General features: G+C 49.8%; 1 protein-coding gene across 2 annotated transcripts in view; it reads right to left on the minus strand.

Annotated features, from left to right (window-relative positions):
* SCARF2 (scavenger receptor class F member 2) overlaps positions 1–21,903 on the minus strand; it is a 43,521-nt gene that overhangs the window by 2,737 nt on the left and 18,881 nt on the right. For both annotated transcript variants that reach the window (XM_072983473.2, XM_072983474.2), the window contains 5 exons: positions 21,253–21,381; positions 11,733–11,836; positions 11,249–11,369; positions 10,466–10,584; positions 2,500–2,652 (listed from right to left, as the gene is read on the minus strand). In XM_072983473.2, the coding sequence (XP_072839574.2) occupies positions 2,500–2,652; positions 10,466–10,584; positions 11,249–11,369; positions 11,733–11,836; positions 21,253–21,381 (626 nt within the window). The remainder of the gene's footprint in view (positions 1–2,499; positions 2,653–10,465; positions 10,585–11,248; positions 11,370–11,732; positions 11,837–21,252; positions 21,382–21,903) is intronic.

A 21,903-nucleotide genomic window follows, 5' to 3' on the forward strand; every position in this document is an offset into this window, starting at 1 on the left:
TTCCCCCCCCCCACCCCCGGGCAGTTCTCTGCTGCTTTTGTAGCAAATATACGATTCAGAGGGTTGGGTGGCTGGTTTCCTCTCTCTCTCTCTCTTTTTTCCCCAGTGGAAGGAATACTTTGGGGTTTGAGGAGTTAACTTGCAGGGGTGGGAAAATCTCTGGACGGTCATTATAGTTTTGTGTTTTCTTTCCGAATCATGCCTGTGTGGCCTTAGAATTCTTTAGCCATTACAAGCCTCTCTTGCAGAGGGCTGTGATTTGCTCCAAAGTGTCGCAGTGGGGTCTGGCCTGGCACCAAAACTCCTCTGCCCAGGCAGGGTTGCCAAAATGAGGGAAGAGGCAAAACAAGCACCAGTACGGCCGAGGCGGCTGTTGACCGCAGGGCTGCGATCCTGCTGCGCAGCGGAAACTCTGGCGTCCCGGCACCGTGGCCATGGACATATGTCTCCTGGAAAGAAAGCTCAGCTTTCCCTTCGCAAGTCAAAACACCAGGATGACCACAGTGACCACACCGAGGTGGGGTCCCCTTTCACCCAAGGGCCCTCTGGATCCTGTTGGACTCCTGACGCCCATTGACCCCAATGAACATGGGCAACAAGCAGGGACCCTGGGGGTCCTCGTCCCACTGCATCTGCAGAGCGGTGGGTCCTATCCTCAGTCTTCCATATCCACGAGCTGTTTCCGAGAGGAATGCTCAGAAGCCAGGGAGCTTGTCCTCAGCACCTCTGTTCAAAGGTACACTATGTCGGAACATGGAGGCTTCATCTTCCCTGGATGACTCAAGAATGCATGGCTGATCTTCTCAATCTTGAGAAGAGTCTTTGTTAAACTCCCCCCTCCCCCCAATTGCAAATGAGTGTCATCACCGTGTGCATTTTAATGTAAGGGGTTTAAACCCTGTGATCGGAATATTCGGACCGGCTTGAAATGTCCTTCTAAACCAATGCTGCTAAACTTTTTAGTATCACACCCCCTTTTTTGATTTCTGAAAAAAAAAACCTCACACTTCTCTACTTTGCCCCCCAAAACCAATTAGGAAAGGAAACACAAAATGATGTAGAGTTAAAACTAGGGACACAGCCTAAATCCTAGCTATCACAGAGGGCTGTGTTAGCATTTTAACCACACTTATGATCACAGAGAAGGCGCAAGGAGGCACAGTATTGCGACACTCCCATTGTTTTTCTGCATACAACATTTACGGTAAGAAGAGTTGCAATGCCATTACATGGGATGTGTGTGTTTTATGTGTTGTATAAACTTCCATGGGTATTTATAGCAACTTTTACAGGACAGGGCGCCTCTCCCTCGGATCAACCTCCTGTCCCACCTGCACCCCTGATCCTGAATGCTATGGAGGGCTACCCTCAAGGAGACCTGGAAAATGACCATTAGGAATTGGGCCTTTTCAGTGGTGGCCCCCTCATTATGGATCTCTTTTGGTGGAAGTGTGTCCGGTCCCCGCCCTCCTCAGCTTTAGAAAGCATTTAAAACGGCTTTTTACCCAGGCCTTCAAAAATCCTACCCCTACCTAATTTTAATCACTTGATTATTGACAACCCGAGGTTCCTTGTTTAATTGATACAGCTTCTGGCACAATTTTTGCATTATTTTATGCCATTCAATAGAGTTGGGTTTAGGGAAAAGTCCTTTGTGTTGTTGCATTTAGCCTTATTGTTGAACTTTATGGGAATGTTTATTTTCATGTGTAAGTCCCCCCCCGAGCAGTGGCTTGCGGCTAGATGGAAGGGGTATAAGTCCAATGAATGAATGAATGAATGAATGAATGAATGAACGAACGAACGAACGAACGAACGAACGAACGAACGAACGAACGAACGAACGAACGAACGAACGAACGAACGAACGAACGAACGAACGAATAAATAAATAAATAAATAAATAAATAAATAAATAAATAAATAAATAAATAAATAAATAAATAAATATTTTTTTACTTCTGGTTTCTGGGGCCAAAGAAATGGACACACAGAAGCATTTGGAAAGGAGGCCGATGGAACCTTGAGCCATAGACGTGGAGAAAACATCACCCCAGAGGCCGTCTTGGCTGGAAAGCTTTGGTGGTCCCTGTTGCACCCCAAATTTCAGTATGAATAATGGCTATTTCTTTTCTCTGTGGGACCCTGTGAACTAGGCGAGAGGGAATGACCCTCACTGCCCCCACCAAGATCCTTAGCACCCTCAAATTACCGCTCCCTGCACTGTTTGGGGAATACCATGGTAGTTAAAGCAAAGGTTTTAGGAGCTGCGGTGGCCCCATCTTTATGAAATCCTCCCCAGAGGTCTGTGCCCTTTAAAAACCTGTTTTTCTGTGGGAATTTGTGTGTGTGTGTTGAGGGTTGTAGGAAGGGGTATATGGGGACCCAGATCTCGGGTGGCTGCCCATTCCTGGTTTTAGGCTCTGAGGTTTCCAGGACAGAAGCGCCGTGGGGGTTCTGCACAGCAGCCGGACCCCGTCGAGTGGTTACCCCACTGACCTTCATGTGGGACGCAGTACACGGGTCCCTCGTCGGTGGTGTCGAAGGACGAGAAGGAGCCTCGCGAGGACCACGAGGGCGAGGGCTGCTCCACCACAGAAGGGGGCTCAATGAAGCTGCAGTTCATGGTGTTCTCCAGGTCATGGTGAGCCACTGTGGGACAAAAAAAGAAGATTGAGGAGGGGGTGGTTGTCAGGTGGGACTCCATGGGCAAGCTGCGTAGGCGCTGGCATCGATGCAATTTTTATCTCTCTCTCTTTTTGCCTGTGTGGAGTGATTTAGCACTAAATAATCTTGCAACGCAGTGACAAGGTGATGTAGCGCTAAAGTAGTGAGACAACATAGCGACAAGGGGATCTAGCGCTATACTCAGTGGTTTGGTTTGCAAACAAACAAACAATACTTCAGGGTGACTAGAGAGAAAGAGCGTGTGGGGTGGGTGCTCTCACGGACCCAAAACATCACATCTGAACTTCCTATGTCCCCAGAAAACCACCTGATGTCCTTTGTACCGCAAAGCTGTGATTGTTTGGTTTAGGTGAAACACGGCTTGAATTGTTGCAGTTAGAAAACCATAAGCCCTCAGAGGCAAGAGGAAAAGTTCTGGACTGGAAGGAGAAAAGGAATGGGAACGATAGGTATATAGATGTTGACCTTGTATGATCATTGGAAAAGAAATATGTCCAGTTCACCTCCATGAATTTCAGATGCCTTTTGCTTGCAAAAACTCGGGCGTTTCTCACCAATACCCCACAAGGCAGGCTGGTTTTCCCTCTTAAAACTAGGAAATAGCTTTAACAACCATAACAAGATCGACATGAACAAGACACTTTTTACCCTGTGCAAGGGGCTGAAGCCCCAAATGGTTTTTTTTCTTCTTTATCTGTCTTTAATTAGAGTTTGCACATTTTAGGGACCCAGTTGGTAGCCACACTGATCTTCCCCCTGCAAGACATACAAGGCAAATATTTCTGTTTCTGCACCCCCATTGCAAAAAAGTAGCCGGGGGGGGGCAATTTTGGTTTGGAAAATGGGTGACAGGAGGATCTAAACAGCTACTCTGATGAATTTTGAAGCCCCCCCCTCCAAGGTTGCTTAGAAATCAAGATGTTTGGGGGGGAGATTAAATGGCAGATTTCCCTCCCACCCGTTTGATTCCAGCTTTCCCGGCCAGCCGGAGAGGGTCAGCTCCAGGGGCAAAGGAGACGCCGAACAGGACGGCTTCTGTGCAGCCCAAGCCCTTGAGGATCCGGAGCTTCCTGGAGCCGCTCAGCTCTCCCACATCTGGCGCTGGAGGGGGGGGGCTGGTTGCCAAATCAGTCATGTGGAGAGCGGCTGCAAGAAAGCCCCGCCGTTTCCTGTGGGCCTCTCCTTCCCCCTCCTCGCCGGAGAGCCTGTCCTGCTGTTCTCAACGTCCTGCCTTGTGAGCTGAGGAAGGCCTCGGCTCTCTCGTCCCCTAAAAGAGGGGGAAATGCAGGCTTCACTTGGCTCCGGAGCTGCCTTTTCCAGGAAAGGAGCATCTCATGCAGTCACTTGAAGAAGAAGAAGAAGAAGAAGAAGAAGAAGAAGAAGAAGAAGAAGAAGAGGAAGAAGAGGAAGACGACGACTAACCCAAAGTCAACCAAGCTAGGACTGCCCACCTAAAAGACATGTGGCCGCCTGAATTGCAGAATGGACTTTAGGAGCGCAGAAAGGACGCCTAGCCAAAAGGGGTTACAGGGAAGAAAGAACAGGGAAACGGTCGATGTTGCTTTACGTGACGATTGGAAGTACAACAGGGTAGATGGTCTTCAACAATATGTCCTTAGACTTCTTGATTTCTTCTAGTTCCTCCCCCTCTCTCTCCCCCCTCCAATTCCTATTAAGTTTAGACCCAGAAAACCCACAAAGACAAGCAGGCAGCTGAACCTGTATCATACCGGCTCTAGCAAATAAAACCGGCTTTGCCCGGTTTTATTACAAATGCTGGCAGGTCTTGATGGCTCTGTCATAAGAGCAAATGAGTTACAGTAACATATGTTGGAAATGTAGGAAAAAGGTTGGAACTTATTACCATATGTGGTGGACATGTGAAAAGGTCAAAATCTATTGGACACAAGTATGGGACTTAGCAAAAGAAATTATACAGCAGAGATTAGAGCTGAAACCTGAAATGGCATTATTGAATGTCATTTCAGGTATAAATGATAATAAACTGAAGCATTGTCTTACGTATATATTCACAGCAGCTAGATTACTCTGGGCCCAGAAATGGAAAACAGAAGAGGTTCCGACGATGGAAGAGCTGTTAAAGAAACTATGGGACATGGCTGAGTTGGACACTCTATCAGAAGCACTGCGGGAACAGCCAAGAGACTATGTAAAACAAAGCTGGGGACTAATATATCTCTGGGCCCAGAAGAAGACTAAAGTTTAGGGTGAAATTTAGGATACATGTAGAAACTTATTAGTATATGCTATAAACAGAGGTAGGGAGAACAGAGGACTAATGAGGCTGGAATCTCTGACTCCAAGGGGGGGGAACTTTAGATAGAAGGGTAATTTAGGTTTTTTGTCTTTTTTTTCTTTGCCATATGATTTTCTTTTTCTTCTTTTTTCTCATTTCCTTTCGTCTCTCCGTTTTGGTTTTCTTTTTCTTTTTTTGGTATCTTGTGGCTTTTTGTATGTTAAAAAAACTTAATAAAATTTATTTAAAAAAAAAATAAGAGCAAATGAGTTTAAAATGCCGTAGCACGGTATCCACAGGGGATTGATTCCAAGCCTTTTTTGAGGATGGTGAAAAATGCAGAAGTATTGGACATTATACATTTATTTCATGGCCTCTCGCTACCTCGAGTGGCTGGTTAGGATAAATACACCTTGGAAATGCATATACTAAATGGGTATTTATAGGTGTGTTTGTTTCTTAAATTTAGTATTTTCAGCCAGTGGATAAATGAATCAGCGGATACTGAACTCACGGATACGAGGGATCCTACTGTAATTGCATCACAGCAAGGACAGCTCAGAACACTATACCAGTGCTGATATAGATCATATTCACCTAAACTAAAGCAAGGTGGCTTGGTTTTCTGGCCACATAAAGCAGGTTTTACAATGAACACTATCATACACAGCATGTAGAATATCATACATGGCACGGTCTCTGACTCTAGTGGCCAGCTCTGGTAAATTCATCTATAGAAGTAAGTATTTCCCCAAACTTTTTCTTTTAATATTTTAAATATGTTCAGACTGTGGATCAGTGACTCCGCGGATACCGATCCCGTGTATACAAGGGTCCTACTGCAGCAGAAAGGAGATACTACTTAAGCATTTGAAAAGCCTTTAAACCATGTAAGCCATTGGAAAGTGGGAGCGATGATTGCGGAAAGTGGAAGCTTTTCAAAGGAAGTCGAATTGGCCCTCTGGCTGGGGAGTTTAGCTTTGCATGCACGCAACGGAAGGAGGATCATGGTCTTTGGAGTCTCCTCCAAATCTCCCATTCTGCAATTCTACGATCCTCATTTTATCGGAGGCAAGACAGGGGCCATCGCTCCTCTCTGCTGCCAAGCAGCAGGCAACCCACCTGGGCATTGGCAAAAAGGCGCCTCTTTTTGCTTCTTTCCCCCCTCCTCCTGAAGAAAAGGAAACACTCAAATGGCCAAGATCCCTGCTGGATCAAAAGCCGCTTTGAAGGTTGCAGGGGAGCCAAGAACACCCCAGGCCAGGATGAATGAATTTCCATCGCTCAAGACAGAAGTTTCCTTAGAAAGAGGCTCCCCGTGCAGGGCGCTGCCTGCATCCTCCAAGTCGGGCTGGCAGGGAGGGAGGCGGGCAAGACGGAAAGGCCCCCAATGGAGCCTGGACGTTGGGCCAGCCCGCGTCTGGGGCAGCCCCTCTGGGCCACCAGCAGGACCGGAGGGCTAAAGAGGGGAGAGAGTTGCACAAAGCGGTGGTGTCTGCTGATTTATTACTGACGGATCCCGAACTGGAAATGGTTTTCAAGACTTGAGCCCGAGGAATCTAGATAGACTTGAGCCCACTGGGCTGAAAACAAATGAATGAGATTTGATAGTATTAAGTGCAAAGTTCTACACCTAGAGGGGAAAAAAACCCTCAAATTCAGAGTTACAATGTGGCTCAGCGATGCTATGAGTGAGAAGGAGCTTGGAATCACTGTAGATCACAAGCTAAATAGGAGCCAACAGTGTGAGGTGGCAGCAAAAAAGGCCAACACATCCATATTAGGATGCATGAACAGAAAGACATATAGTCTCCAAATCCTGTGAGGTGTTAGTTCCCCTCTATTCAGCACTGTTTAGGTTTCATCTAGAGCACAGTGTACAGTTCTGGACACCACACTTTAAGAATGTTGCCAACCAAGTAGAGCAAGTTCAAATGACAGCAACCAGGATGATCAGGGAACTGGAAGCCAAACTCTAGGAGGAAAGACTGAAAGAACTGGGCGTGTTTAGCCTTGAGAAAAAGAAGACTTGAAGGGTGATAGGATCACACTTTTCAAATACTTGAAAGTCTGTCATACAGAAGAGGGGCAGGATCTGTCATTGACACCTAAGTAGAGCCTCCCTGTTCAGGGGCAGTATATCTCAGAGACAACGGAGGAACACTGTTGCTTCCATGCCCTGCTTGGGCGGCATCTTAAAGCCACATGTGGACGTCTGTCCTTCCCGGCTGTGTCCACGCTGGGAAAAACAGCCACCCACCCACCCCGGGTGTCGCAAGAAACAACCCAGGAGGAGAAAGCCACCCCCCCCATCTCGCCTGGTTTCCCAGCGTCTCCACCTCCCATCCCTCCCGCGTTCCTTGCTGCAGCCATGCAGGGCCCCCTCCTCGGCCATCCGCGCATGGCGCAGGGCTGAATGATGATAATCATAAGAACATATGGCTGGCCCAGTGTGCCAAACCAAGCAAGAAAAGCCGGTGACCAAAGCATTTCTTTCCAGTGAAATAACAGCCCGCTGGCAGCCGAGGGAAGCGCTGGCGAGCCTTGCCTCTCTCTCTGTGTGTGTGTGTGTACACACACACACAGACACACACCCCAGTGATTCTGCTAATTGGGCTCTTCATGTCTCCGTCCTCTTGGCAAGGCATACAAGCTCCCTCTTCCCAAACATATGAGGCTGCTCTCCTGTCATCAGACGTTTGACCCGTCCGACGGTGTGCCTTTTCCTTCCAACTGGCAGCTGTGCTCCAAGACCAGGCTGCCGGTGGTGGAAAAGTCATTCTCAGCCCTTGTCTGTCTGAGGTCATTTAGCCAGAGAGGTCAGTAGCGCTGTAAGTAGCAGTTTTCGCACTCGGGACGTCACTGCCCTGTTGGTTAAGCTTGGGCCAAGGGAAATGGGCAGGCCGGGGCATGGACAGGATGGAGGAGAGGAATCCCTCAGCCTCAACACTCCAAAGCTGTGCCAGCGATGCACCAGTCCTGCTGGCGCTGCGCTTCTTCCTTCCGTTGGGGAAACTGGCCGGAGGCGGGCTAAGCTTTCCGAGCTGCTGCGTTTACACCTGCGCTGCTGTTTTGGCTCGGGGGGGGGGTGGTCCAAGCATTGACGGGACTACCCATGGTGCTGAAACCTACCCTCGAAATGGGCTTGGTGTGGTTTGCACTTGTTGCCATGAGCCACCGCGGACAGAAACGCTGAGGACAGGCTGGTACCGAGGGATTGTGTGATCGCGGCGCTTTGCATGGCATTCCAAATCTGCAACATGAAACTGTCCAGTCGTTTTAGACCGAAGGGAGTGGTTCTCAGGTGCATGCCCAAGCACGCCATAACGACGACACATAGACCTTTTCAATATGTTTGCTAAAGGGGCCTGATAAGAAGGATAAAGCCCTATGCCCTAGTGATGATGTCCAGCGATGATTTCTTACTTTTCCTCTTTTCACTCCACACCCCCTTCCCAATCTCCTGCATTTATTTCACGAGAGCCAAAATGGCAGGGATTGGCAACGTTCTGAGTCCCACATCCTTGATGTCTTTGGTACCAAGTCCCATCTCCGAGCCTGGGTGTTCGGTACCAAATCCGGAGTCCCAATCCCCATGACCGCATCCCTCTTAAACACAAGTCTTCCCCCCCCCCGGACAAAAGAGAGGGGTGGGTGGCCTCTGAATTGTGTCTGAGTCACTGGGGAAAAAAGCCACAACTGAGTCGAGTCACTAGTGTGACTTAAATCCATCTCAACAGCGAGTCCTACAATGCTAATGCCCATTTTTGTCGAATGGTATGTACACATACACGCCTTCCTTCTCGGCTGCTGGTTCTTCACAGACGTCCAGCCAGTGGGAGCGCCTACATGAGGAACGGAGACCCGGACGCGTCACCCTGGGTGCGAGGCAACGGCCCCCTTCAGTTGACTCCAGCCCTTGGCCTTTGAGTCAACAGAGGCCGGAGAGGAGAGGGCTCTGTGCCCTTGTTTATGCAAAAAACGCCAACCGTCCGTGAGTGCCAGGAAATGCACTCACATACACAGGGTCTCATTCAGCCTGGGGCCTCGGCTTCACAGAAGCAGCCTCTATTCAAGGACAGGGAGAGGGGGAGAAGGAGAAGAAAAAAACACCACCTTCTACCCAGCGTGCTTCTATAAACACAGCCCTTGTTATTCTTTCAGTGGGAAAAGATTCCTTTCTCTCTGAGCCGCAGCTTTCAGAGCTGGTGGCCTATCCGGACGCTGGAGGGAGCAGGGCTCAGGAAAGCAAAACAAGGCCCAAATTCTGCCCATCTCAAAAATCCTTAAATACGGGAAGGTCTGGAAGCCAATCCCTCCCGGTCCCGCATCAAATGCTTTGCAACGTTCCAATTTTGGTGTAAATATCGCTATGGGAGAGAAGACTTCATCTCCCAGTTTTACTCCTGTGCCCATTTTTCACCCCGTGCCTGTAATACAATCATATTTTCCTTGCTCAGCGGTTGCTTTGATGCCACTTTAGCAAAAGCAACAGCAGAACCACGAGGTCCTTGTCCCCCTCTATTCAGCACAGGTTAGGAAGCCGGATTTAGGCTGAATATTAGGAAAAACGTCTTAACTGTTAGAGCAGTATGACAAAGGAGCCCATGACTTTGGGTAATAGTGAGGGCTCCAACGCTGGAGGCCTTCAAGAGAAAACTGGACCACCGTCTGCCAGGTGTGCTTTGACTTGGATTCCTGCCTTGAGCAGGGGGTTGGACTGGATGGCCTTAGAGGCCCCCTTCCAACTCCATGATTCTAGGATTGCATTGGAGCTTCAGAAGGGCTCCTCGGTCTTTTCCCCCGGCCCTAGATAGTGGCAGTTCTTTCAGGGCCTTGCCCCAGATTAATTTTATTTTCCGATGAATTCTATTTTGAATCTGTATGCCTCTCTCTGCTGGCTGCCTCTTTTTCTTTATAAGTTTCCCCCCCCTCCTATTTAAAATTATTGTAATTTTTTACAGATCGTTCCTTTTACGATGCCTTCCTTGAATTTTGTACCGTCGGTTCCATCATTATTATCTTATGGTATTTTGATCTCACTTTGTTCACTGTCCAGAGCAGTGACTTCGCCACTAGCTGGGTGGGAGAAAAATGTAAATGAATGAATGAATGAATAAATAAATATGCTGATCATGTACCAAAAGAGGAGATGCAGAGTTTTGTGAACTCAAGGAACAGACTGGACATTCCCGCTGTGCCTCCCAGTTTTTCCTGCATGCTTCCAGGGACTTGAGTCGTGGGACTTGCTGTCAAGTTGGATTTAAGTAGCACCAGCGACTTGACTCAAGTCCCCCCACCCAAATGACTTGGACCCAACTCATGACTCAGAACCCCCCCTCCCTTTTGTCTGGGAAAAATGCTTATTTTTAATAGGGACTCTGAGATTTGGGACTTGCTATCAAAGACTTGCCAGCCTCCCATTAGTCTAGTCTCCTTGTCTACATCTGACCCCTTTTAACTCTATCCAAAAAGGTAACCACAAAGCAGCCATGATCCGCGTGCGCGGAGCATTCTTACCGACGACTTTTGGCAGTTTCTGACGCCGGAGAGGAATCCGCGGGAGCTTCATGCTGATCCGGCTGAACCTGCCGCAGAGACGCCTTGGGGACTTCTTGTGAGTAGGGTCTTGGCTCGTGCTGGAAAGGGAGACGGACACCTGGTCAAAGCCTTGCCCGGGGTCAGGGTGTCCTCGCCTGCCTTTTCTCTTAATGTTTGATCTGCTCTGTGTTGATGGCAGGGCACAGCGGCAGAATTCTGAAGTGCCCACATGGACTCCATCTCATGTTGGTGTCTCATTTGCAACCTCGCATGCTGTCCGCAATTTGTGTGACCCGGAGAAACTTTTCTGGGCTGGGGTGATTATCTCTCTATCCATCACCAACCAATTATTCCTTCCAGCTTTTGAATTCAAACTCAGCCTCCCTGCGGAGTGTTCTTTTGCCCTCTCTTTCCTTGGCTGGTGGATGAAGTTGCGTTGTTTGTGTGCTGTTGATCAGTTCGGTTGGTTGCTAAGGTTGGTGCTAGCCCCTAGACCAGACAGGTTGCCCTCCCCACCTTATTTTAAATTGCTTGTGTTGCACCTTAACCTGACATTCTGTGATAATGGACAAGACAGAAATATTTTAAATGCATAAATGAAATAAGTACAATACATGGGACATTCCCCCCCCCCATCCTCTGGGTAGACTGGAGCCCCTGCCACCTGGCCCTTCTCAGACAGAGATGGAGGACGCTCTGCATCAGAGGTTCTCCTGTTCTCTAATTAGGAACCCTCTGACAAAATTCAAACCCAGTACTTACTCAGTACGAGCTTGGTCCTTCTTGCGACAGACGCAACAGCAGCACAGAAAGGAGAGGAGCAGGATGAGGAGCAGAGTCAACAGGGCGCCGGCCCCAATCACCCCCATCCGTTGGTTGGCCTCTGGAAGGCAATCAAGAGTTCCCACCATCAGCATCTCACAACTAGCAGAGGGAAGGAATCAGACCACCGGATTCCCTTGGCAGGGGCTGAATCTGCTCCCAAAAGCTTCCGCAGAGAGGGCATGTGAAAAAGGTGAAAATGGTGTAGTGGGCAGAATGTTGGGCTCAGGAGACCTTGGTTCAAATCCCCACCTCAGCTGCGAAATCGAGTTGGTGACTTTGGGCCTGCTGCCCTCTCTGAGCCTCAGCTACTTCACAAGATGCTGTGACATTGGAGAGGAGGACAGCCATATTGAGCCCCTTCTTTTTTGTTGACTAGAAAGCAGGGCCCCCAACGTAATCAACAAATCTTGAATAGACGTACCCATGCGGCAGTTCCCGGTCAAAGGATCGCACGAATCTTCGTGGCAGTTACAAGATTCGGCACAGTTCACGCCATACTGACCCGTCTGGCACGTCAGGTTACAGCTGAGAAAAGAACAGTCAGATGTCAGGAGCAAACGGGGAATGCGGAAACTTTGAGAACCTGAACCAGCCAAACACCACTGCCTCCGGTTCCCCAGGTTTGGCAGAACTGGATTCCGGTGCCAAATGCCAACCCTGCAAGGTAGACTTCATTGGCGCCACTCCTGCTTGTCCAACCCATTCTGGGGACTCTCAGACTTTAGAAGGCCTCTCCGAGAGTCAGCAGAGATGCTCCCACTGTGCTGCCATTCACACCCAATATTTCTGGAGAGTTAGATTTATTCCACCCTAAAGACAGAGATCATAGTTTGGATACCATGAATCAGAAGAAACAGAACACAGCCAAACATTTGTTTTATACAGAGTAACCTACGGCTCTTTCATAAAGTAGGACAAAAAAAATAAACCCAAGGTCAATAAGACACACAAGAGGGGTTGAGACAAAACCAGAGTCTCTGAACAAGATCCCAAACCCATTTTTGTACCCATAATCCTTAGCAGTTGAGATGGATGCCGAGCCCCTCGGCTGCCGTCAGCCAATCACCAGCCAAATGACGCCCTGAGACTCTGGAACTGCGTGAGACATGACGTACCACTTAGGGCAAGGAGGTGACACATAGGAACCCAGGAAGCTCTCTTCCGTTGAAGCAGATCCTCGGTCTATATAGACCGGTGTTGTTTCCTCGGACGGCAGCTGTGGGTCTCCAAGTTTTACGCAGACCCCTCGTTTATTCTGGTGGTCTCTTCCCCCAAACATTAGCCAAGCTCCAGTAGTCAGGATCAGATACGCCCAGGTATGCATGCAGACTGTTCCTATTAATCATCCAGGCTTCTGATTTGAGAAGGTATTTCAGCGTCAGTAGAGAAGGCAGGCCGTCTGACACTGACCTGAAGACGCCACACCCCAGAAAAGGCAGCTCATTTCACAACTTCCTAGTAATCTTAGGATCACAGACAATTCCTCTACCGTGGACTCGGCCCTTGCCTGGAAGGACTGTCACGCCCAGAGGTTCTGCTTTTTTCCTGCTCGCGCCATCCCAGTCTGGAGGCCCTGGAGAACCAGATGAAAAAGTTTGGAGGCGATGGTCTGTGCCCTAAAGCATGTGCAAACCTCCTCCTTTTCGTAGGCAGGTTTGGCTGTGTTCTGAAGGGCCCCCAGAGCCCACATGGACTCAAGAGGATCAGCACCATGGAAAGCTCCCAGGAAGCAAACTCCCCCCCACCCCGATCCCAAGACAGCAGGATTTGGGCTAAGAAAGACCTCTTGGGTTTCTAGCTCAGGACTCCCTCCTTTGAACTCCCCCCCCCCTTCCCACCAAGTCAGAAACTTTAGCATGAACGGAAGGCACAAAAGAAGATTTTGAACATCTAGGCAAATCCTTGTCTATTGAGATGGGGAAAGACCATCAAATCCACATCCCTTGAAGGGAAACCTCTGGCCTCGGCGCCTTGTGGATCATTTAGAGCTTTTTTTCAGTTCCTGTGCCCAGCCTGGTGAATGCTCCTGCAGGACTCAAAAGCTAGCTTGCTTTTGAAGCAGGGTTCACCCACCCTTGTTCCCGGATTTGGCACTGGGATCATACAGCTTTTTTTAAACATTTACATTTTTAAAAATGGCTCTCTAAGTCATGACTGGAGCTGAATGGACTTTGTCATCTTGACAGATGGACACTCGGACCTCTTTGGCGTACTAGAACCCCAGGGTTATGGAGCACCTGGAGGAAGATGGCACCTCTCAGTGCTGACCCCTGCCAGCATCTTTGTTGGCATGGTGACCTCATGGTCAAGGGCTTGGCCATCTCTGGAGTATCCGGCCTCACTGGCTCCTGGGTGTCAGGTCCAGCTGGCTCAAGGATGAGACCTGGGCTAGCGGTCTCCTCCACAGGTGCTCCGCTTCCAAGCTTTGAGTCCATGCCACTGGTGGACGCGATAACACAACAGCAACGATTAGGATGGGGGAAACAGAGACAAGAAGAGGAAGTCAAGGAAGATCTGAAGGAAAAACCAATGATTTGCTGAAGGCTCTACTTATAATGAAGGATTAAATGATCTGGAAAAGGCCGACACCTCTGTGTGTAATTGGGTGGCTACTCGGTCCTCTTCCCCCTTTTCTTCTCTCTAACAAAAATGTTCATCGGAACAGAAAGCAGAGAAGAAACGATGGGAAAACCCAGGCAGATGTCAAATGAAAGACAGTATCCCTGCCTAGAAGCTGCACCCTGTGAATACAGAGGATGGAACTGCCTAATTAAAAAAACCAGGCCAGGCAGCGATTCCGGTGGGAAACATCTGAGTCTCATTGGCTTTTATAAATCCAAGTGCTACCCTCCAACATAAAACCCCCGAGGCATTTCAGACATCAAGACGGCAGGATATAAATACAGGACAATGGAAATGTGAAAAGGCACAGAAAGGATGAGAGCCGTAAAATCTGGCAGAACAGAACGACTTAGGGCATCTTTCCTTGGTGCCAGGTGTAATTTCCTAGAGAGGGCATCTCATATGTGGGACACCACTGTCCACCTCTTCCACACTCAAAGCCCACCATGACCAAGATGCCATATCCCATGTGGGTTTTTTTTTTTTTTTGCCACAACACCCATCACCCTCCAGCCCAACGTAGGGTGTTGAGGTCAAACAGACACGGAGGACAGAGGCTCAGGAAGAAAGCTGTTTCAAGACGGCCTTCTTCAGATATCTGAAGGTCTGCTGGATGGAAGATGGAGCAGGATTGTTTACTACTGCTCCAAAAGGTAGTAAATAAAACTAGGGGTGCCAATTACAGGGAAGGCGATTCTGGAGAAACTTCGGGAAGAGCTTCCTGAGGGTAAGAGCTGTTGGAGACTGGAAGGACCTAGCTGGGAACCTCCTTCCTTGGAAATTGTTAAAGAGAGATTGATAGGCCACTGGAATCAAGGAGGCTTTTGTGCTGGATTCCCACCCTGGTGTGGGGTTGGACTAGATGACCTCTACAGTCCTGTGCAACTCTACAAATGCACAATATCTAAAGAGGCTTCCTTCTTCAAGAGCCGAGTGCAGTGGTCCCACTGGTATCCATCTGGGAAGGGCTTTGTGCAGAGGCTTCTCCCAGGCCAGTTTAACACTTGGGGGGGGGGTCCCAGTTTGATGGCCCAGAGGAAATCAGGACCTTGGACAGCTGCGGATGGTCAAGGTGGGCAACCCTGAGAAGAACCAACCACGCAGGAGGCAACTCAGAAGGCGGGCAATGGCAAAGAAAACGGGAGTCAAGCCTGCTTCTTGATGGCTTTTCCCACAGCCTCCTTGCAGTTCTAACAGCACTCTGCGCGCAACAGTGTGTTCATGTGCAAAAGGTCAAGGGAAGGCGAATCCCATGCATAACCATACTGGCAGCCGAGAATCCCAGATGCATTGATATTGCATTATTTTGTTCTTGTGTTGCTTGTCTATTTGTTGCAAACTGCCCAGAGTGGCCCGGGTGCCAGATGGGTAGTATATAAATCAAATCAAATCAATCAATCAATAAAAATAATCAACCCGAGAACCAGGTTGCCTGCTCTCAAGCAGCAGGAGAGCAGGCAGGTCCAACAAGGCCACTCCCAACTGGCAAGGGGCTCCTGTTTGATCACCCGCTCATTGCACCAAACGGGTGGTCCGTGCGTCGGCCACAGATGGCAGAAAGCACCACCGTCTTTACCCAGTCTGCAAAGCTCCTGGGTAAGGCTTCCCCCTAAAGCAGCTGCGGGTGGCACCAGCCGTTGCTTTCTTCCAGGAATATTCATGCCTGGGGACTCGCCAACGCTTCCCGCTTGGCTTGGGCCTCTGCCGCGCCACGCGCCGACCCGCATACCAAAGGTGGACCCTGGATGAGTGCCTTGGAACAGCTGCAACCAGCTGGGGCCTAAAGCTGGTGGACAGCACGATGCACAATCAATTTGGATTTTTTTTAAAAAAATCCAAATTAACACTGTACTTCTCTCGTTTTGGATTTTAGCTTCCTGAAATCACCATTTGCTGTCTTTTAAAAATAGCTCCTCTAAGTAGCCGGCCCTTCAAGTTCTAGGGATGCGTGGGGGGGGGGCACGGCATGAAACTGCCTGGCCGAAGATTGACAGGTGCTACAGAAGTGGCTGCCACGACCTGTGGCGAGGGCCACTCCTTCAGAGAGCTGGAAGGGGAACCCAAGGGGCATCTAGTCCAGCCTCCCACCAGTTCAACCAAAGGTTTTCATCTCTCACTCTGGGGAAGGAGAAGTGGTGTTTGTGGGGATGAACCCTAGGAAGAGGGGGTTTTCCCCCCCAGATTTAAGGGAACTCTTCATGGGATTGGTGGCCGCTGGATCCAGCCAAGGGCAAGAGAAATCGGTGCCTTGGAGGGAAGGGGTTAAGCAGTCCCATGCAAGTCCCCTGGGGGGGGGGAATCTTCTGGATCATGTAAAGGGCACCCTCCCTGTCCCCCCGATTGCACCAGTGGACCCTTTCCCTACAATGGTGGTTGGTTTCTGGTCATGGGGGGACTGGAGGAGGAGAGGGGGCAGAGGCTCCCTCCCCTCAACAGCCTCCTTTCCATGACTGGTGAGCTCCCGGCCATTCCTGCATCCTTTGCCACCCGGCGGTTCTTGAAGGTGCTCCGGACGAAGCGCCACAGCATTCCTTCTCCTGTCCTCTCAGCCTCAGTCGGAGAGAAACGGCAGCTGCTTGAGTCCCCTTTGCTGGGCCAAAACGGCCTGGAGGAGCCACGATCAAGAGGAGCAGATGCGGTGGCTGGAGCCGGCACCGGTGTTGACCGCCCAGGACAGAGAAAACACCCACTATTATGGGTGTACATGTGCGCGCACGAATGCAGGACTAGTGCGCCATGACACAGAACTGGTAAGGACAGTGTCTGCTTCCCACTTGGCCCAGCCTGCTCTGCTTTGGTCAGAAGTCAGCAAGGGAAGACCTGCTCTTGAGGAGGGTTTCGAACCTTACTGGGCCACATCCTTCACTTCCCGCTGATGGCCCCCAAACAGCTACACCACCCCTCCCATCCCTTGATCTGGGTGAGAAATGAGGGAGCAGGACAACCGATGGGCCCCCTTTGAGGCTGGTCCATCTCAGAGTCCAGCAGTTGCCAACCTTTGTTCCTCAAGACAGAAATCAGATATCAGGAGCCACCATTTAACAGCAGGAACTCTCTTGAAACTTCACCCGGCTTCGATTTAGACCTCAGGTTCTGCAACGCCACAATTAAAATCTCATGTACTCCTCGGGGATTTCCTTGGGTGTAGCACAACGTGGGTAAGGCTGGAGATCAGCTACTGCTAGAGCAGCCACACTCAAACTTATTTTTAAGCCACGGCCACAAACACAATATGAAAGACATAAAGGACAGATCAGGATTGTGTCAGTCGCAGAATGAGCCTTATAAGGTGGTGTGAAGAATTCTTTCCAGTCCGTGGTCCGCTTCAAACGTGCCAGGACGTTACCGTTGAGAAGGGTTGCAATAGAAGTTTCCATCTAGTCTTTAGGTTTTGTGTTGGCCAAAATCAAAGCTGAACGGCACCCTGAAATATAGGATGGAACTGCCCACTCTAAGTTCACCCCCATGAGCTTGTCTGGAAGTCTCCCAAACAGTTTTGTTGGGGAGAAAGTAGGCGAGGATGCCATCAGACCATCAAGACCTGTTAGACCAAGCTGGTCTTGGAAGCCCATAACTAAGAGGGAGTAAGTGTTCAAAGCAGCAGCTGTGTAAGTCTCTGCAAGCAGATCCAGACGAAAGCCAAAACACAGCAGCAGCTTAAAGGCTTCGATTGCCATGGAGCTTTTGCGTAGACATCCCCTTCTTCAGATATAACCGAGATGAGTAAACTCCTGACCAAGCCTTATTTTTAGCAGGCTGTAGAGCTGGCCCTCCGTCTGCTGACACAGCGCTGGCGCTGTGCAGATGGGCTTGATCGGCCAGGACTCCGCCGGAAACCGAAATGCCAAAGACCTCAAATTCCCAAGAATGAAGATCCAGATGCCTCCTCTGGCAACGTTCATTAATATGTGGTCTTGCCCTGACTGCCTTCCTGGAGAGAAGGGCCTTTTGCAAAACAACATGGAACTGGGCAGGCAGGCAGGAAGGAAGGAAGGAAACAGAAGGTAGGTAGATAGGTGGATGGGTGGGTAGGAAGGAAGGAAGGGGTTGATGATGGATACATCGAAGGAAGGAAGGAAGGAAGGAAGGAAGGAAGGAAGGAAGGAAGGAAGGAAGGAAGGAAGGAAGGAAGGAAGGAAGGAAGGAAGGAAGGAAGGAGTTGATGATGGATACATCGAAGGAAGGAAGGAAGGAAGGAAGGAAGGAAGGAAGGAAGGAAGGAAGGAAGGAAGGAGTTGATGATGGATACATCGAAGGAAGGAAGGAAGGAAGGAAGGAAGGAAGGAAGGAAGGAAGGAAGGAAAGGCAGGCAGGCAGGCAACATTTCTCTTCCATTCCATGTTTTTAATCCTATAATCTTAGAACTGCAAAGCTGGAAGGGACCCTGTGGATCATCAAGACCAACCCCTGTCCAAGAAGCCCAGTGGGGAGGGGGAATGGAACTGCCAGCCTGTGTCTCAGACACCTAAACCACTGAGTAGCAGGGGACTCCCGTGTATCAAAGTCATGGCTTCAGCTGTTGAACCCAGTGCCAAGACCTCTGGAGGATACCAGGTTGGGAGAGGCTGTCTAAGGAACTGGGTTGGGAATAGAGTGCCATCTGAGAACGAAGACAGGTGGCTTTAAGATGAGTGCGTCAGAGAAGGAGACCCCAACCTCACCGGGGGATAAAATGTAGGCTGACTTAGAGAGATGGGTTCATTCTGGCCCAGATGTCAAGAAAGACTTCATGTCAACAAGGAAGGCACTGAAATGGTCAAAGGTGTTGTATACATCTGTTCCACCATCAATCAGAGGGGAGAGGGCCGCCGAGACGTCTGAAGAAGGCTGAGACTCAGAAGGGCAGCCATGGAAGGAACAGGAGAAGATCTTCAAGTGGAAGGACGTGTCCCTGAAGACCAAGATCATTGAGGCAGTGGCATTCCTGATCATGAGGTCCAGAGGTGAAAGCTGGACAGTGACGGGGAAAGAAGCAGAGAAGGACTGGACATGGGGTGCTGGAGGAGAGCTTTGTGGACAACCTGGGCCACCAGAAAGACAGAGAAGTGGGTGCTAGATCAAATGACATCTGAACTCTCCCTAGAAGCACAAAATGACAACACTGAGGGTGTGATCGGAATAGATAGGAACAGATTGCAATTTGGACCCCTTCTGGGAGCACTCGGGCGTAACCTATTTCCTGGTGATCCCACAGGGAAGCGCCCTTCTGCAGGACCCCAATCTTTGCCCAAACTGGAATTTTTGGTCCAGCTGTAGGGTTTCTGCTTTTTTTGGGGGGGGGGAGAGGGGGTTGGCTGGAGCAATTCCCCAGCAGACAGAAGGGCTTCTTTCAAGGAGAGCGCTCTTTTGAAAATAACCCTCTCCAGGGTGATCAGGCGGGCACCCTTGCAGCCGTCCGACGGCATCTTCTGGCTCTTGTCCTTTGGACACATCACAAAAAGGAAGAGTATCCCCAGAAAGGACAAAAAGGCCGGGGGAAAGCCGAAGGCAGCCAGGAAAGAGGAAAACACCAAATAAGAGGTGGACGGACTCTAGAAAGGAAGCCACCGCCTTGGCTTTGCAAGAGCTGAGCAGGGGAAGCTGCTGACATGAACTTTATGGAGGTCATTCACTCATAGTGATGCCTCAAGCTGGAAGTGACGGCATGGTGCCCAAGATCGACAAGATGCAAGAGGAAGAGAAGAGGAGGAAGAAACAGAAGAGGAGGTCTCAGTGTTGTTCCGTTTGGAGCAGACACTTCAGGGAGACATGCTGACTTTGCAGGGGGAGGGGAAAAAAAAGCTTATTCGCTAAAAATAAATAAATAAATAAATGGGGAAATAAATACCAGCCTTGTCCTCCCGCTTCAGCCGAATACGCAATCATGACTAACAGCCTTCCAGCACATGACCACAGTTAAAAAGGGAAGCAGGCCTAATGTCAAGAGGCGTTCTTAGAGAAATCCCCTTGACAGAAAGCCTCAGAACAACCAGCGTAGAATCACAGAGTCCTAGAATCGTGGACAAGGCCTCTCTCAGCCCGTCGAGTCCAACTCCTTGGTCAAGGCAGGAATCCAAATCAGAGGAGATCGGATGGATGGCGGCCCAATTTTCTCTCGGGTGTCTCCAGTGCTGGGGCGCTCACCACCTCCCAATGAGTGCCATTGTTGGACTACTCTAACAGTTAAGAACTTTTTTTCCCCTGATATTCAATGGAAATCTGGCTCCCTGTTGCTTGAGCCCGTTGTTGCGTGTCCTGCACTCTGGGAATGATCGAGAACGGATCCTGCCCTTCCTCTGTAGGACAGCTCTTTCAAGTAGCATGAAGCACAGAACCGTTGCCTTTTCTCCTTTCATGGAGGGGAGCCCAGGCACCCAACGAGGAGAACGGCCTCCGCCGTCCAAGAGACAAGCAACCCATCCAGTCCCGACCCTTTCGGCAGTCGATACAAGAAAGCGGCCATTAGGGTGCCCTTCTACGTTGTGTATGTTACAGAAATCCACACAAACACAAAAGATGAACCATTAGATTCTTTGGTTGGATGGGATACCCAAGGATCATCTAGTCCACGACAACGTCGGAAACCCACAGCTAAAGCACCCCTCGCTGAGGGCCGTCTGACCCCTGTATAAAATCCTTCAGCAAAGGGACAGCCCATCCCCCTCTCAAACAATCGTAAGTTTCAGGAAGTTCTTCCTAATGTTTAGTTGCAATCTCGAACTGGCATCTGTCAGTTTAGGGCTTATCTTCTGGAACAGCAGGAAACAAGCTCACCGCAAACAATGGGTCTGGTGCTGGAAGAGGGAGAAGGCCCTCCCTGTTTGGAAGCACAGGGGGCAAAAGGCAGGATAGCTCAGAGGTTTAGGGCTCTGGCTATGGAGCCAGAGGTTGGCAGTTCGATTCCCCTGTGGTGCCTCCTGGACTGGATGATCCATAGGGTCCCCTTCCAGCCCTGCAGTTCTAAGAAAACTCCCTCACCCCTTATTCTGGCCCTGTGAGATCCTGGGAACGGACATCTAATTTCCCCCGGCCTCTCCAAAATGACACATAACCCAAAAATCCAAGTTGATTTGTGGTATTTCAACTTTGGACAGGGTGGGCAAAAAAGAGAGATTTCCTTTAACAGTAAACGCCTGGTGGTTTTGGAAGTTGCAGGATTCCCCCCAAGTTTTAATTCAAACAGAGCCCTGCCGGTAGCAAACAGGGGCGTCAGGATTCGAACCTGGGGGAAAAACTTTCTTTTTAATTTGCACAACCGTGCCAGAATTCCACCCTCCCAGCCAGCGTGGTCTGTTTTCCCCCAGTTTCCTGGACGGAACTCAAAAGCGCGCTCCACTTACGAAAGTCCCCGAAAGCCTGGCCTGCAGATGCATTTCCCCGTCTCGAAGTCGCACTCGCCGTTAAAACAGTCACTGCAGACGAAGGCGCAGTTCTCACCATAGGTCCCGTTCCGGCACCTGGTCTCGCACCTAGGGAGGAAAGCACGGGATCAAGAAGGGGCTTTCGGATGAGTGAGAAACAGAGACCGCAGAAAGAGTTCCATTCCGATCGGTCACACCTATCGCCCATTCACCTCAGTGTGGTCAGCTCTGGCTGGCAGCAGCAGGTCTCTTGAGTTTTCAGACAAGAACTTTTCTTCGCCTCACCTGCAGATCTTGGGTATTCACCCATGGTCTCTTATCCCAAGAAGATACCAGGCTGAATCCTGCTTAGCATCTAACCCAATACTGCCAACTCTGACTGGCAGCATTTGTGTGCAAGTAACTGAACTACAGCCAAACCTTGAGCAATCTTGTTCTGGCTACCAGAAAAACTGTCCACTCATAGTCTATCCCTGCCATCAAACCCCGCGATCACAACTGTTGCCATACTGAGCCACCAGACGGATCTTGCCTTTCGGAGACCTTCTAAGGCTGCACGTTGCCCACCCCGCCCAAAAATCATGTGCTTCTGAGGTTCGGATTGAGAGATCGGCTCTTCCGGGTTCTGAA

The sequence above is a fragment of the Pogona vitticeps genome, chromosome 14 (assembly GCF_051106095.1).
Source record: "Pogona vitticeps strain Pit_001003342236 chromosome 14, PviZW2.1, whole genome shotgun sequence".
Classification (NCBI taxonomy): domain Eukaryota; kingdom Metazoa; phylum Chordata; class Lepidosauria; order Squamata; family Agamidae; genus Pogona; species Pogona vitticeps.